Genomic DNA, 18,132 nt, shown 5'->3' on the forward strand with positions numbered 1-18,132 from the left:
TTCTTAGCTATAAAGATTGAGTTGTGGTTTTTAGATTGTTCTGTGCTACAAAGAACTTTGTAGTGGTTATAATTTTTAGGGTTTGAAAAACTACCTACCAATTAAATTGGTAAATCAGTCTAGACTCATTCTCATGCCTTTTGACCATTTCATTCATAAGCTCCAACCAAGGAAGCAAAATAGCTAGGAGGAGTTAAAGAATCAAATTTACTTAGAATGCAGAATTTCAAGCTGAATGAACCTTTCTCCATCATCCATTTCAACTTCTCTTATCTACATCTTAGTTAAGTGAGGTTCAGCTTTTCAAGATTTATATATGGCAAATTCACTTTTTGAGCTCAGGTCTTTTAATTCTCAATTCATAATAAACTGCTGCTGTGACTTGAACACCCAGAGAAGGTAGCTGTCAGATGTCTAAGAAACGGTAATTAGCCATGCTTTAGCATTTGTAGCATGCTAAGTAAATCTATTCAACCATGATTATTGAGACTTCATTATTTTGGTATTAAAACTATGGAGACGCTAAGGCCAGAGTTGCTAACTAGACATTTTTTTCTAATAGGCATAAATTTCACAATTTAAATTACAAGCACATCATAAAATACTTTTAAGTATGAAGAAACCTATTATAGGCTTCATTGCCCACTGGTAATTTTTTGTTAGACTATATATATATATATATATATATATATATATATCCTATTTTGCTGTCAGGAGCTTTATAATTAACACAGCATACACAGTGTCAGGATAGTTTTTAATTTTTGTTTCTTTATAGTTTTATTTTAATCACCCAGTGCTCATCATGGCAAGCATCCCTATCATCTATTTCTTAATCCCTATCATCTATTTCACCATGGTATCTCTCCATCCACCTTTCCTGTGGTAACCATCAGTTTCCCTATAGTTAATAGTCTGTTTCTTAGTTTTCTCTTTTTCCCCTTTGCTCTTTTGTTTTGTTTCTTAGTATATTGGGGTAATTTTTGTCCTGATTCAGATTCATTGCTACAATGAGATAAGAGAAAAAAATAGCTGACTTTGCACTGCAAAGAGAATGGATACCATACCTTCTGAATACAGGCACTATCAGAGCAGAAAATGTTTTCTTCATTTTTGAGTAGTGTATTTTACAAAGCATCATCAAAATTATTCTGTTGCCCCTGTAAAAAAAAAAGGGGGGGGGAGTTTTATTTTAAAGATTGTATTTATTCATGAGAGACACAGAGAGAGGCAGAGACATAGGCAAAGGGAGAAGCAGGCTCCCTGCAGGAAGCCCCATGTGGGACTTGATCCTGATCCTGGGGATCATGCCCTGAGCCAAAGGCGGACACTCAACCGCCGAGCCACCCAGGTGTCCGTAAGCTTCCTTTTAAAGACAGTTCTTTTTACATAGCTCAATTTGAAGTTACTCCCTTTTAAAAAGTGTTAACAATAAACCACAAGCATTTACAACGGAGTACTAGACTATTGTGGGCTGCTAATAAGGAATTTAAAGGTTTTCTTAACACCTCTTTTTTTTCCTCTGACATTGTTAATTCTATCAAATCTACTACCAAAAATCTTGTTGAAACAAGGAAGTAGTACAATGCTGGAGCTGAAATTCCTTGTTCTGAAATGTATTTTACATGAGGTTTACTGATGTTTAAAGATGAATAGGAAACTATTTCCATAGTGTGTATGTGTCTGATTTCTACTTCTATTTCCACTTTCCTTTAATGAGAAAAAAATCATACTGTCTAATTTTTCTTGTATAAAGTTTTAAAAAGTTATTAGTGCGTCTTATTAAAGGAGTCAGAAAGGGAAGAACAGAACATTTATTGAATGTCTTCACCAAACCAGTTTCTGTGCTTTACATTTGTTTTTGTTTTGTTTTGTTTTTTGTGCTTTACATTTGAAGAGCATAAGATTGATGAAGATTTTAATCCCATTGCTCTGAGTTTATAAAAATGGAGTCTTAAAGGAGTGACCACATGTTCTTAGTGAGTAGAAGGAGGAAAGCATTTTATTTCTGCATGGCGTAGGGAGATAACAGAGCTGGAAAACTCTTGAGATTTGAGTGAAACTATTGCCCCTGATATTCAATGAGTTACTTTCAGCCATAAAATAAACAGGAAGTAGCAGGGAAGTCCTCTCTCAATTCCTAACATTCAATAACCCTCACTGCCTAGTTTTTTCAGCTATTTCTGGGCCACAGAACAGTTGTAGAATAAGTTACAGGCCCCTGTAGCTCCTTTGCTCATAGCCTTTTTGCAACCGTTTCTCAACACCTTTTATTCATCATTGGACATTAGTGAAATCCTCACAGTGATTCCATTTCCTAATCTCTCTCTCACAGGATGATACTCTTGTTTTATGGGGAAGATTGAGGGAGTAGGATGAGACTTCTACGTTTGTAGATGAGACCTCAAATCTTTAGAAGTCTTAAAATTAACTCTGAGCTATCTTTTCTTCCAGCCTGTCTTTACCTAGGTATATACAGCATCTTCATTTGTCCTATCCATAGGCTTTTCTTTTGGATTTTAAATACTTACAGATTTATCTACCCTGTTCTAAAATTTTTTTCTTTCCTCCCAAACTTCTTTTTCTCCTAGTAGTACATAAAATCTGCAGTGTTAGTGCACAACACATCTTCTGTGTCTGTTTCCATTCATTCTTACTTAGCTCCAATTAAAATACTCAACTCTGGGGTATGGAAGATAATTACAGAGTTTAACATATTAATGACCTTAAAATCTAGTTGACAAAGTAATGTCAGTCTATAAACTTGGTCAGAAGTTCAGAGGCCAAGATTAGCATGGTATGTTGCAATTATAATGAGATAAATGTGTAGGTAGGTGGGAAGGAGGCCATATTCTGGAGAACTTGTTAGAAAAATTTAGTGTAGATATGGAAGGTAATAGGTAATCAAATTCAGATGATATAATGGTGCGTTTTATAAAGATGTAACCTCTAGCATTGTAGCATTAACATGGAATATATGATTATGGTTTTAGTCCGATTTGATTTAAAACCATTCATCCATGATACAGGCTCCTTTTCTCTAAATTCTGATAGATTAACCCCACTACCCCTATTCAGCCCTTTGTTGTATATCAAAATACAACATACTAACAATTTTGTCGTATATCAAAATACAACACACTAAAAATCAAACTTCTATATATTTGTCTGGATTATTAGATTCTAATCTAGGAAAAGAGCACCGGCAGCTTTTTCTGTTTCCCAGAGATACTAGTCAATTGGTTGTAGGGAATTTTACATCTTGTAGCAGGAACGGCTTAAATGTGTAAAAGAATATGCTGGAGTCTGGTGGCAATGTAAAGAAAGCCTAACTGGTTTAAAATTAAGTATTTTCCAGGTTTTCAGTGTGTGTGTGGGGGGGGTTGTTTTTTGTTTTTTTTAAAGTTTTTATTTCCTCATGAGAGACACAGAGAGAGGCAGAGACACAGGCTCCCTGCGGGGAGCCCGATGTGGGACTGGATCCCAGGGTCTCCAGGATCAGGCCCTGGGTCAAAGGCAGACGCTCAACCACTGAGCCCCCCCCCCCCCCCCGGGCGTCCCTAAGTGATTGAATTTTATCATTTTCTTCCATTCTGTTTCTAATCCCCCCATTTAGAGTATGGTCCGGTCATTTCTTCCCCCCACCCCTCAATTTTGGTTCCAGACAAAAATTTTAGACTTTAATGCCATTCAATCCTGATTTGTTCAATAAAAATCTTGACTCAAGGACAAAATGCTATTTAAAGTGTTTGCTTTGTTTTTGTTAAGAGCTATTTTATAAAAAGGGAAGGAGGACGCAACACGTTCCCGTAATCCCGGTCAAATAAGGATTGAGTTGGGGAGCCCGAATGCACGTCTCCGTTTGGATCCCTGGGTGTGCGGAACGGCAGGAGACGGGGGGAGACGTCCCGTAGGGCGCGCCCCAGGGCGCCCCACTCTCCCTGCCCGCGTTTCTGGCCGCAGCCGCGTGGCGAAGCCTTCACGTTTCTCCTCCAGATGGAGGGAGGGAGGCAGAGAAGTTCCTGCGGGAAGCGTTGTCTGAGGCATTTTAAAAATGCTACTGGAAAAAAAAAAAATAAGAAATAAATAAAAACGCTCCCGGACGCCTGGAGGGGGCGGCCACCCAGACGCGTGAGCTCCGCCTCGGCCTCGCCGAAGCCCGCGGCGTGGGCGGGGCCGCCCCGCAGCTCTCCTCCGGGGCACCGGCCGCCCCGCTCGCCCCGCCCCCCGCCCCCGCCACAGCCCCCCGGCGGCGCCGGCTGCGCATGCGCCGAGCCGCGGCCGGAGAGCTGGCGGCTGGGAAATGGCGGCCGCGGGCCTGGTTGCTGTGGCCACGGCTGCGGAGTGCTGCGGCCCGGTCGCCTCGGGAGGTGGTCTCTCCGGCGCTAGCTGCGGCCCCAGCGCGGGGGCGGGCCCGGGCCCGGGTCCGTGGAGCCGCTCCCTCGATCGGGCGCTGGAGGAGGCGGCCGTGACCGGGGTGCTGAGCCTGAGCGGCCGGAAGCTGAGGGAGTTCCCCCGGGGAGCGGCCAACCACGACCTGACGGACACCACCCGGGCGGGTGAGCGGGGCCGGGGGCGGCCGTGCTGGCGGCGGGGCCTGGGGCGCGGCGGGGGCGTCACGGGGCCGCGCGGGACGGGGCCAAGCCGCCCCCCCGCGGGGGAGCCCGGGGCGAGGCGGCGGACGGCGGCATCCCTGAGGAAGAGCGCCGGGCTGGGGGCCGCTCCCTGAGGGACCAGCTCGCCAGCCGCCGGGGCCTGCGGGCGCCCCTCGACTCGGGGTGCCGGGCGGACGGCGCGGGGATGGGGCTCCCGAGCACCGACGCTCCTGCGGGCGCTTCCTGCCGGGGCCCCGGGGGCGCCGGGGGGCTCGGGGTGGAGCGCCGCCTCGGGCCGGGCGGTGACCCCGGGGTCGCGGGATCGAGGCCCGCGTCGGGCTGCCTGAGGGGAGCCTGCTGCTCCCGCGGCCTGTGCCTCTGCCCCGCCCTCTCGGGGTCTCTCATGAATAAAGAAATAAAAAAAAATTTAAAAAAAAAAAGGGCCCCCTAGGCTGTGACTTTCCCCTCGCTCCTCTTATCTAGTTGACTTATATGCAAGTTGCTTGTAAAACGAACGAGCCAGCCTCCAGGCTCCTGTCACTTTTCTCTTTCCTCCTGCGCTCCCTGGAACGTGGGGACGAGAGCCTGCCGCCGCTGGAGTTCATGCTTTAAAAAAAAAAAAAGCTTTGTGTTGTTTTTTTTTTTTAAGGTTTTTTATTTATTTATTCATGAGAGACACACAGAGAGAGAGGCAGAGGGAGAAGCAGGCTCCATGCAGGGAGCCTCATGCAGGACTCGATCCCGGGACTCCAGGATCACGCCCTGAGCCAAAGGCAGACACTCAACCGCTGAGCCACCCAGGCATCCCAAAAGCTTTGTTTTATACATAAATTTGAACACAGGAAAGGTAATAAGGAATGGGGTATTATAATTATTAATTATTTTATTTTTTTAGTTGTGGAGAACAATGTCTGGTGACTGAGGCGTTCAACATAATATGTTTCTCTTGTGTTTGAAATATAGCTTCCTCAGGGAGTAGGTTAAAAACCGAGCCTATTCATGTTTTACACAAAGGAGGGGGAAAAAAAATCCCTTACACAAGTTTGTATAGTATGATGTAGTTTTTTATTTTGATATACTGTGGTGTTTCTTTTTTCTTTTTTTTCTTTTTGGAGACGAAAGAATGAGTAGTGCTTTGCGTCGTCTTATAGTCACTCCATTTTATTTTAAATTGTCTGATTTAAGTCGTTTTCTCTGCGCGCTCATTAAAGATTGGGGACTATTACGTACGATTCGCGTTAGAAAAACGAACGTAACTGTTAAACCACTCCAAGAAACCTCTTTCCAGAAAAACTCTCATTCTTCCTGTAAAACGGAAGAAAGTCAATGTCTAATTATTTAATCTCTTTTTTGGAAACAGTTGTACTGAAGGTCATTTGTATTTTTTAGTGAATGTTCTTAAAATTAAACGTTATTGCTGAGATAAGCATGAACAACCACTTGCCTTCTTTTTTTCCTTTTTTTTTTTTTTAAAGAGTTAATTTATTGATTCATGGGAGACACAGAGAGAAAGAGAGGCAGAGACGGAGGCAGAGGGAGAAGCAGGCTCCTTGCAGGGAGCCCCATGTGGGACTCGATTCCTGGGACTCGATTCCGGGTCCCCAGGATTATGCCCTGGGCCGAAGGCAGATGCTAAACTGCTGAACCACTTGGGCTGCCCCCCACTTGCCTTTTGTATGTGTTCTGACAGCATCTAAAATTGTCAGTCACACCCCTGATTTCCTGATTCTGTTCAGGAGATGGCTGTATGGCCTAGGATGGTCAGGAGATGGGTAATGCCGTGGTTTTATATTGGTGTGAGTCATTTCAGGACTACTACATTAAGCCTGCAGCTAAAGAACAAGTTGATTACAGGGGTGTATCTGGTCATTCTCTTACCTGCTTTTAAATAGTTCTAAGACCAACATGTTTTGCATTTAAGAAATATTTTATTAACAAAGAAAACTGAAAGCTATTTGTGAAGAAAAATAACTAATCCCAGTGAATTTTTCCCTTTCTGTGCTCTGAATTATTTTTAAATTTTTAGATTCTTAAATTTTTTAATTTTCGGACAGGGAAGGGAGGAAAGGGAGAGAACTTAGGCAGGGTCCACGACCAGCATGGAGCTGTGGTGGGGCTAGATCTCACAACCCTGAGATCATGACCTGAGCCAAAATCAAGAGTTAGTTGTTTAACTAACCAAGCCACCCAGGCACCCCTTAAATATTTTATTTATTTTTTAAGATTTTATTTATTCATGAGAGACACAGAGAGAGAGAGAGAGAGAGAGAGAGAGGCAGAGCCACAGGCAGAGGGAGAAGCAGGCTCCATGCAGGGAGTCGGATGCGGGACTGGATCCTGGGACTCCGGGATCACACCCCAGGCCGAAGGCAGGCCCTCAACCACTGAGCCACTCAAGAGTCCTAAAGTATTTTATTTTTAAATAATCTCTACATCCACTGGGGCCTCAAACTTGCAACTTTGAGATTGAGTCACATGTTCTTCTGACTGAGCCAGCCAGGTGCCCCTCGGAATTATTTTAAACAGATATGTGGATATCATCATTTATTGAGTATACACTGTTTGCTATTCATTGTGCTAGATGTTTTAAAACACACTGCCTTGTTAAATGCTCAAAACAACCAGTGGACTGAGCATTATTATTTCCCCTTTACATATGAGGAGGCACTCAGAGTTTACAGATGAGGATCACTTGGAGAAGGTCACATAACTAGTATTGAGAGAATTTCAGCCCAGGTCCATCTGACTCTTTTTCTCTGCTATACCACATAGCCTCCATATGTACAGATAGGTATTACTATTACTGTTTTTACAGATAGTGAAATCAAGGTTTGGAGATATTAGATAATTTGTTTGAAGATCTGTAGCTAAAGCCCAGGAAAGGCAGTATTAGCCAGGATTTGAGCTTAGTTTGAGGTAACTCCAAAACCATAGTGTACCTGTTATATCAAGTACTTTGATGAATTCAGACACGACTTACGTTAGTTAAAATGTTTTGTTTAGACTACTTAAAATTTAAAGCCAGGAAAATTATTTGAGTATTATATATACCTATATGTATAATATAGATAGATTTTATAATATTTATTCTAAGAAACAGCATATATTACCCATACTGTTTATAATTTGACGTGATTAGAATTTATCAGGAACATTTTCTTGAGGTTTTTCACTCTTGTTTGTTTAAAAAGGTAGATCTTTAGGAAAAGGGAAATATTTATGTGGGAATGGTAACTTGGTCTAGTGGACAAGGAAAATCTTAGAAGGAAATCCCAGAAGACTTTGGGGGCAGAAAGGATGTAGCTTGGATTTGAGTAGGCAGGTATAAGAAGGAAAGCCATTGCAGGCATTAGTGGACAACATGCAAAAAATCCTAGAGTATGTGGCACATCAGTTAATTTTGCCAGTCCATTATGCATCCCTCTTTCATTTGGTAACAATACTTCAGTTTTCCTATTAAATCATCCCCTTCAATTTCATGGATATCCCATCCCAACACAAGGGTGTGCACATGAGTAAGGCAGGTCTCACCAATCAATGTAGTCCATCCTTCTGGCTACAGTGATTGTTCAAAAATGGGCACATTTCCAGTCAGCACACATGACTGTTAATTCTGAATTTTTTTATTGGAGCTGTTGAGAGAGAGGCATGCTTTGGATCCTGGGGTTGCTGAGATAATACAGTGTGAGCCTGGAACTTACCAATAAATGGAAGGCAGAGCCAAAAGATGGAAAGAGTGTAGCCCAGTTCTGGTGATAGTGTTTGAACCTTTAAAGCCAATAGCCAGGCTTTAAGTTTGTGCTGTCCTTGAAATTTCAAAGTATACAAGCTAATAAATTCCCCTTTCTGCTTAATTTGAGCAGAATTTTTTGTTCCAAAATCAAGAGTTCTGACTAATACTGTGAGACTGCTCTTCATAATGTTGTGGTCAGGCCAGTTTCTTCAGAATAAATGACTGAATTAGAAAATATATGAGCTTCCTTTTGCATATGTGGAAACTAGACTGAGGATAGGTTTATTGGGATTGAGATAGGAGGACTAATCAACATTCATTTGTTGAACAAACATTTGCTAAGGAATTTGATAGGTGAAGATATACAGAGAGGACCAACACCTGCTGCCCTCAAAAAACTCAAGGGATCTAATGAAGGAATAAATAAGTAAATGTAAAGATTATTTGACTTGTCTACTAATAGCAAAATTTTACGTATAAGGCGTAAATATAAAGGAAAAAATAAAAGGAAGTTTTAACCTATCAGAATTAAGAAACCTAGTAATCTGATTGGATGGCTGCAATAATCTAAATCGCTAAGGGAATGAAAATTAGAGATCATATTGGAAAATGAAAATGTACAAATGCTGGTTGAATTTATTTTTTTAAAGGACAGAATGCAGTGAAAATGACTGAACTGTTAAATCTGGAGGACTAAGATGGTGATGCTTTTGATAATAATAGCTAACATTTATTGAGCTGTTAGCATGTTTTAGGTGTTGTTTCAAGCTCTGTATATAAACATATGTGCATACAACAATGATATGAGCTATAAACGCTATTTTAAACCTCATTTTAGGGCAGCCCGGGTGGCTCAGCAGTTTAGCGTTGCCTTCAGCCCAGGGCCTGACCCTGGAGACCCAGGATCAAGTCCCACATAGGGCTCCCTGCATGGAGCCTGCTCCTCCCTCTGCCTGTGTCCCTGCCTCTCTCTATGTCTCTCATGCATAAATAAATAAAATCTTAAAAAAAAAAATAAATAAACCTCATTTTACATAAGAAGAAATGGAGACTTGACATTAATTTGATCAAGGTCACACAGCTACTAAGTGACAAAGTCAGATACATCTAATCCTAAAACTTGTGTTTTTGATCGCTAAGCCACTGACGAAGAAGTTTGCTACATGTAATTTCTTTGGCTTGCTTGATACTTTTATTTTTTTTAATAAATAAAAGGAATTGAGACGTTCAAGAAACAGATGCTTATTTTTTAGGTAAAGACTGAGGATTGCTGAAAGGCCATTTAATTTTTCATGGAGACAGTCTGTAATTTTTCAAGATAACAATCTGTTAATATTATAATTTCGTTTGTTTTTGAAATATGCACTGGAGTGCCAGGTCTTAAGTGGAAATCATATTGTTCTTGGGTTCTTATGTACAGTTTAAATCAACCACAGTGTATGTACTGTGAATTTTTCTAGAGTAGTGCTGTCCAGTATGGTAGCTCCTAGTCATAGGTGGTTATTAAAATAAGGTTAAAATTTAAAAATTTGGTTCCTCAGTCACACTAGCCACATTTCAAGTGCTCGGTAGCCAGGTGTGTCATATTGGACACAGCACATTAGATAGATCCACTTCCTGTCATATTGGACAGCACAGACAGTAGAACCTTTCTATCATCATAGAAAGTTATATTGAACAGTAATGTTGGAGCATATAGTTTTGACTAGAATTGAAATGTGTTTCAAAATATTATTTATTTTCTGCATCATATTTCTTTTAGCAAGGTTTTTCCTGATTGATGAAGACAGTAAGCCCATGGTGTCTAGAGCTGAAAACACTGCAATAACGGTCAGAAGGCAGAGGCAAAGGGAGGACGTGTCAGTAAATGGGGTCCAGTCATAATTGCATGATCCTTGGGAGCATCTCAGAGTTGGGGGGATATGTAATTTTTTCTTTTAGAAATAAAATCTTGTTCACACAGCCTGCCATTTTTAAGTATGCCATCTTTGTTAATAGAGGCATTAATATATATTTGACACATTTGCCGTCCACTGAGTGTTAGGTGTTCAAAACAGGAAGAATAGTCTAAGAGCCTCAGAAATGAGGAAAAAGTAGAAAACAGTAAAGCTAATTTTATTTGGTTAATGAGACTAGTTCAGTTTAGTAGACTTAAAAATCATTTCTGGGCAGCCCAGGTGGCTCAGCGGTTTAGCGGTACCTTCGGCCCAGGGCGTGATCCTGGAGTCCTGGGATCGAGTCCCACATCGGGCTCCCTGCATGGAGCCTGCTTCTCCCTCTGCCTGTGTCTCTGCCTCTCTCTCTCTCTCTGTTCTCTGTCATGAATAAATAAATAAAATCTTTAAAAAAATAAATAAAAATAATTTCTTCTGATATTAACAGTTTTACATATTCATTGTGGTATGAAAAGTTTTAAAAAGGGCATTAAAGATCATAATTCCACTTAGCAGAGATGAATTTAGTGGTGAACACTGGTTGGAACTCTTCCAAACATTTTCTTCATAAATGTACACATTCTTGGGTTTCCTAGGTGGCTTGATAGGTTGATCGTCGGACTCTTGTTTTCGGTTCAGGTCGTGATCTCCAGGATCAAGCCTCATGTAGGACTCTGCACTCAGTGGGGTTAGGAGTAGGTCAGCTTGTCCCTCTTTCTCCCCCTCTGCCCTTCCCCCGGCTTGTGCTCACCCTCTTTCTCTCTCTCTCTAGAATGAATACATAAAATCTTAAAAAATATGTATATATACATTCTTTTTAAAATATAAAAATGGGATCACAAAAGGCTGTTTTCTCATCTAATTTTTTTCATTATATGAGATACAATGTCAGAAAATAGAGATAAGTAGCATAATTTTTTTAAATTTTTTTAATTTTTAAATATTTTATTTATCTGAGAGAGAGAGGGAGAGAACATGGGGGGAGGGGTAGAAGGGGGGGAGGGAGAGAGAGAGAAGCAGACTCCCTGCTGAGTGGGGAGTCGGACAGGTTCAATCTCAGCACCCTGGGATCATGACCTTGAGTCAAAGGCATACTGAGCTACGTCGGTGCCCTCATAATTTTTAAGATTTTATTTATTTGAGAGTGAGCATGTGCACCCACACACGAGCAGGGGGAGGGGCAAAGGGAGAGAGAGAGAGAGAGAGAGAGAGTCTTAGCAGATTTCACCCTGAGTTCCCTGAGTATGGAGTTGGTGGCATTGGATCTTGTCATTCCTAAGACCATGACCTGAGCCGAAACTAAGAGTCCTTCTCTTCACCAGCTGAGCCACCCAGGTACCCCCAGTAGCATAATTTTTAATGGTAGTATACTGTATATACACTGTCATTTAATTTACCCTCTTAACGTACATTGTGATTGTTTTCAACTTTCACTGTTACATATGGTATTCCTGAGAATAGTCCAGTATGTATATATTTGCAAAATTGTCCAGTGATTTCCTCAGGATAAATTCTTAGAAATACAATTGGTTGGCTAAAAGGTATGCATGGTTTAGGGCTTTTTTATATACACCCTGTAAAATTGTCCTTCTAGAAGGATTGTTCAGCTTAGATTTGTATCAGCAGTGCTGGAGTTGTTGTTACGGTGCACCTGCTGATTTTCTCATTCATTTTGATCTGTGTCATTCTGATAGGTGAGAGAGGATATCTCAATCTGTTTTGGTGCATCTGAATTTTTTTGTACAAGAAGAAAAAGTATATTTTAATTCAGAGAGAAAAGACTTACTTTTTCTATTTTTTCTTGTGTCATAGAACCAGTTGGTAACAAACAGTTGGGAGGTCTTCATGCTTATATATAATCCTACATATTTAATTTGAATTCATTTATATTTGTAAGAGTAATACATGTTTACTGTAAAAGATCTGATAAAACATCACACAAGGGAAGGAAAGGGGGCAAAAAGGCCTGGTATTACCATACATATAACCACTGTGAACATTTTGACATATTCTTCCAGCTTTTGTTTGTTTTTTTCTTCCAGTTTTTTTTTTTATGCATGTACATATATATTGAAAAACATGGTATCAGCTTTTTGTATTTTACTTTTTTCCATCTTACAGCATATTAGAAATACCATGTCATGTCTGTTATCATTTTCTTATAAAAGTACTTTAATAGCTGCAGAGTATGTAATTAAATCTTTGTACTTAGGTCCCTTTTGTTGGGCATTTAGGCTATTTCAAATTTTTCATTATTATGAATAACACTATGAACATTTTTAAATATAATTCTTTGCTTACATCTCTTATTATTTCCTTTGGGCTAATTCCTAGAAGTGGTATTGTTTTAACAAATTATATGCAATTTTAAAAACTTAGTTTACAAACAAAATTTCAAAACCAGTTCCTCTTAGAAATAGTGTTATATATTGTATGTAGCCTGGCTAAATTTATAGGCCACACACAAAAACCTAGATTTTTTTCCAAAACATGGAAGTTGGCTTAACTCGCCTTTCAAACTTGTTTGTTTTTTAGAGACTTTATTTATTCATGAGAGAGAGAGAGAGAGAGAGAGGCAGAGACACAGGCAGAGGGAGAGGGAGAGGCAGGTTCCCTGCAGGGAACCTCCTGCAAGATCAATCCCAGGACCCCAGGATCACGCCCTGAGTCAAAGGCAGACAACCACTGAGCCAGTCAGACTTCCCTCAAACTTGTTTATACTTAACATCTATGGTCTCCCACATATCTCTCTATATACAAAGATTGGAGTACCTCTAACTTCAGAGAAGATTTGGGGTGGAGAGCTTGAAATTGCCTCATTGGGGAACTTGAAATTTTAAGTCTTAGAATTTTATTAAGAACTCCACTTAGGGGATCCCTGGGTGGCGCAGCGGTTTGGTGCCTGCCTTTGGCCCAGGGCGCGATCCTGGAGACCCAGGATTGAATCCCACGTCGGGCTTCCGGTGCATGGAGCCTGCTTCTCCCTCTGCCTATGTCTCTGCCCCCCCCCACCCCCCGTGTGCATGACTATCATAAATTAAAAAAAATTAAAAAAAAAAAAAAAAAGAACTCCACTTAGGGGATCCCTGGGTGCCTCAGTGGTTTAGCTCCTGCCTTCAGCCCAAGGCGTGATCCTGGAGTCCTGGGATCGAGTCCCACATCGGGCTCCCTGCATGGAGCCTGCTTTTCCCTCTGCTTGTGTCTCTGCCTCTCTTTCTCTCTGTGTCTCTCACGAATGAATGAATGAATGAACAAACGAATGAATAAAAGAATTCCACTTTTAAATGGCCGATGTTTAACCAACTGAACCACCCAGGCACCCCTGTTCATGCTTGTTTTAATAACAAATCTATGGCTTCAAATTACCAGCCATTAGGAAAAACCAAACCAAATAAGTTTCTATAACATGTATTCTATTGTTTTTCTGTAACACCCCCCCACCAATGTATATCCCAGTTTCAGAAGTATGGATATAATATTATATATACTACTGGCTTTTGTAACAAAGTTTCTTTGAAAATGTGTATATTGAATTGGAATGTGGAATACTGAGAACACTTGTCAGGAAATAACATTCATATCCCTCTTATAACTTTACCTCCATTTGAAATGAGAAATTTGGGATCCCTGGGTGGCGCAGCGGTTTGGCGCCTGCCTTTGGCCCAGGGCGCGATCCTGGAGACCCGGGATCGAATCCCATGTCAGGCTCCCGGTGCATGGAGCCTGCTTCTCCCTCTGCCTGTGTCTCTGCCTCTCTCTCTCTCTGTGTGTGACTATCATAAATAAATAAAAATTAAAAAAAAATAAAAATAAAAAAATGAGAAATTTTATAGCTCTTACATATTCTCATCCACATGCTTCTTCCTTTCTCTTCTGCCTAACAAGTAGCATAAATCTTATATCGTACCAACACAATAGAGAAGACTGAGGGGGCACCTGGATGGCTGTTGGTTTACTCATTGGATTCTTGGTTTCTTTTTTTTTCTTTTTAAGATTTTATTTATTTATTCATGAGAGACAGAGAGGCAGAGACATAGGCAGAGGGAGAAGCAGGCTCCATGCAAGGAGCCCAGTGTGAGACTCGATCCTGGGACTCCAGGATCACGCCTGAGCTGAAGGCAGACGCTCAACTACTGAGCCACCCAGGGGTCCAGGATTCTTGGTTTCTGCTCAGGGTGTGATCTCAGGGTCACGAGATTGAGCCCTGCATGGAGCTCTGTCCTCAGCACTGAGTCTGCTTGAGATTCTCTCCCTTTCCGTCCCCTCTACCCCGACCCCTGCTCACATATGCACAGTCTCTTTCTAATAAATAAAGTCTTTAGGAAAAAAAAAAAAACAATAGGGAAGACTGAGGTAAAAAGACTTCTGTTATTTATTAACATATGCACACAGGCGTGTGTACTTTACATAGTTAGGCAGAGACCAAGGGGGGATCATGGCTATTGGGTATAAAAGCATCTGAAATAAGACTGAAGTTTGTTTCAAGGGGGAAATCTGGACTCAACTCTACTGGCATTTTTATTTAAGTAGGAAGGGTAAATTGTAGGATGGCACCTTCAGATGGGTTTGGAAGATATGTCTTGGATTACCACAAAATTAATGTTGAAACTAGAGGAATGGCAGCAGCGCTGGGGCCAAGGATTTCTTAGAGTCTGTTTCTTTTTACTGTGGTTGTATTTGTTGGCTGGATGGTTAATATTAATCAAATGCTGTAATATGAAATACGACTTTTGAGTAGTATTATACATGTTCGTTATTTTTTTCAATTTACTTATGAAACAGTAATTCCACTCAAGCTTAGAAAAAAATATGATAAATATGGTAATTCATACCAAGGAACATTATTTTGAATTCCTGAAGTAGCCAGCAATATCCAATGCAATGCAACTAATTTTAGAATCATAACTAGCCCTAAAAATTTAAGGTATTTCCTTTTTCACTTTTAGCTTTTTTCCTTGCTCTTTTAAATTTCTAGAGTTTTATTATTTGAAGAAAGTCTTACTTTTTCTTTCTTTTTTTTCTTTTAAGTAGGCTCCACCCAGCATAGAGCCTAGCATGGGGCTTGAACTCATGATCTTGAGATCAAGACCTGAGCCAAAATCAGGAGTCAGACGCTTAAACTGACCTAGCCACCCAGTGTCCCTGAAGAAAGTCTTAAACTAAGGATTTTAACTGGTTTATTAAACTTATTTCTTGCAAAAACTAGGTAATAGATGTTTTTCATTAAAAACAGGTTTTTAAAAATGATCTGCGTATCATAGTGAAAAGACAGATCACAGAGTAAGAAAAAGATTTCCAATAAACACATCAAACAAATGATATCTAGAATTTGTATAGAATTTCTACAAACAAGAAGACAACCCAGTAGAAAACTGAGGAAACACTTAAACTGGTACTTTACTAAAGAGGAATTCCAGAAGACTGATAAATTTGTGAAAAAGTGCTCAACCTTATTTGTAATCAAAGGAATGGAAAATAAGACCAAACTGAGGTACTACTCAAAACACTGACAATACCAAGTACTGGAAAAAGGTAAAGCATTGGGAATACACATACAATGCTAATGGGAATGTTAATTGATGCACTGACTTTGAAAAATACTTAGCAACTTAGCAAAATTGAAAATACACATACTCTATGACCCAGAAATTCCAGACTCTGAGATGTATACCCCAAAGAAACTTGTGTGTGTGTATACCAGAATATATTAGGTTAAAACAACGCTGACGGGCAGCCCCGGTAGCCCAGCGGTTTAGCGCCCTCTTCAGCCCCGGGTGTGATCCTGGTGACCCAGGATCGCGTCCCACATCGGACTCCCTGCATGGAGCCTGCTTCTCTCTCTCAGTCTCTCTCTCTCTCTCTCTCTCTCATGAATAAATAAAATCTTTTAAAAAATAAAAAAAATAAAACAACACTGACTTAATATCTTACAGTTTTATAGGTCAGAAGACTGAACTCAGCTGAATTACCTACTCAGGGTCTCTCACAAGGCTAAAATCAATGTGTTGGTCAATCTGGGGGTTTGGGGAAGGTGTTTGCTTCCAGGATCATTCAGGGTTTGGTACAATTCAGTTCCTCACAGTTACAAAGTTGAGGTCTCCATTTTCTTGCTGGTTGTTGGCTTCAGGTCACTCTGGCATCTTGGAGGCTGCGTTCCTTATAGTGGCCCTCTCCACCTTCAAGCCAGCAATGTTGTGTCAGATTCTCATGCTTAGAATCATTGACATCTGCTAGCAGCCGTAGGGGTCATGTGATAGCCAGATTATCTCTTTTTAGTTTAATTCAAAGTCAGTTGATTAGTAACTTTGATTATATCTGCAAAATTCCTTCTGCCACGTATGGAACATAGTCAGTATATTTTATATTTGTAGTCCCAGCTATTCAGGTGGGAAAGCTTGGGACACCATTTTAGGATTCTGCCTACCATAGAGAGTTCGGTCTTTCTCTCTTTTTATTGTACAACACCTAGTACAATGCCAAATGCCCTTTGAGAATTTATTTGAGTGGATGGATAGAAGGATGATGGATGGATTAATGGATGAGTGAGAAAGTAAAACAGGAATGATTTAGTCTATTCACTTTCTTAGCTTTGAAAATGACAACTGACTTCTGTGTGATTAGGTTTAATGGACACCCTTGGGACTTTAGAGGTAAAGTAGAATTCAGTCAAAACACTCTCAAGGGCTGGGGCGCATGGGTGGCTCAGTGGTTGAGCATCTGCCTTTTGCTCAGGTCGTGGTCCGTCCCAGGGTTCTGGGATCAAGTCCCACATCGGGCTCCCTGCATGGAGCCTGCTTCTCCCTCTGCCTGTGGTCTCTGCCTCTCTGTGTCTCTCGTGAATAAATAAATAAAATCTTAAAAAAAAAAACAAAACATTCTCATGGGTAATACCAGTGAATATACTTTCCTTTGATATCAAAAGTCAAGTATTCAGACTTTCTTTAGTTGGGTCATAGAGGATAAGAGAGATGATGTTACATGTGCTAAAAGTCAGTCCCTTGGGGCGTCTGGATGACTCAGTTAAGCATCCAACTGGATTTCAACTCATGTCATGACTTTAGGGTTCTGGGATTGAGCCCCCTGTTGGGCTATGTGCTCAGCAGGGAGTCTGAGGATTCTCTCTCCTCTCCCCCCCCCCCCACATGTTCGCTCGCTCTCTCTCAAATAAGTAAATACATCTTTAAGAAAATAAAAGTCCTTCAAAAATATAATCAGTGGCAGAATTTGCAGGTCTGTGCAAAATTTCAAAGTAGAATCTTGATTTGCTAATAAAATTTAAACCTCTTGCAGTGAAGTAGCCTTTCCATATATGTTCAGTATTTTAACTTTGATAATTATGCGAGTCTCAGTTGTCTAAGGAAAAACCTTAGCCTAGTAACTATGTGATGCTTTTTCTTAGTAATATTGTGATTTCTAGCCATCTATCATCAAGTGACAAACAGTAGCCTATTCTTAAACTTGAATGTGGGTAAAATCACATGTAGCACTTTTTTTTTTTTTTTTTTTTTTTTTTATGATAGTCACAGAGAGAGAGAGAGAGAGAGAGGCAGAGACACAGGCAGAGGGAGAAGCAGGCTCCATGCACCGGGAGCCTGATGTGGGATTCGATCCCGGATCTCCAGGATCGCGCCCTGGGCCAAAGGCAGGCACCAAACCGCTGCGCCACCCAGGGATCCCAATGTAGCACTTTAAAAATGTGCATTCCTGGGGATCCCTGGGTGGCTCAGCGGTTTAGCGCCTGCCTTCAGCCCAGGGCATGATCCTGGAGTCCTGGGATCAAGTCCCACATCGGGCTCCCTGTGTGGAGCCTGCTTCTCCCTCTGCCTGTGTCTCTGCCTCTTTCTCTCTCTCTCTCTTTCTCTCTCTCTCT

At 41.0% G+C, this 18,132-nt stretch overlaps 1 protein-coding gene across 11 annotated transcripts in view; it reads left to right on the forward strand.

The window, feature by feature from the left end:
- Positions 1-4,273: 4,273 nt before the first annotated feature.
- The window catches only part of LRCH3 (leucine rich repeats and calponin homology domain containing 3), a 115,740-nt gene continuing 101,881 nt past the window's right edge, over positions 4,274-18,132 (forward strand). For all 11 annotated transcript variants that reach the window (XM_041746070.1, XM_041746098.1, XM_041746055.1 and 8 more), the window contains exon 1: positions 4,274-4,559. In XM_041746070.1, coding sequence (XP_041602004.1) covers positions 4,304-4,559 — 256 coding nt within the window. In that variant the 5' untranslated portion in view covers positions 4,274-4,303. The remainder of the gene's footprint in view (positions 4,560-18,132) is intronic.

Source organism: Vulpes lagopus, chromosome 1, assembly GCF_018345385.1.
Source record: "Vulpes lagopus strain Blue_001 chromosome 1, ASM1834538v1, whole genome shotgun sequence".
In the NCBI taxonomy this organism is placed as follows: domain Eukaryota; kingdom Metazoa; phylum Chordata; class Mammalia; order Carnivora; family Canidae; genus Vulpes; species Vulpes lagopus.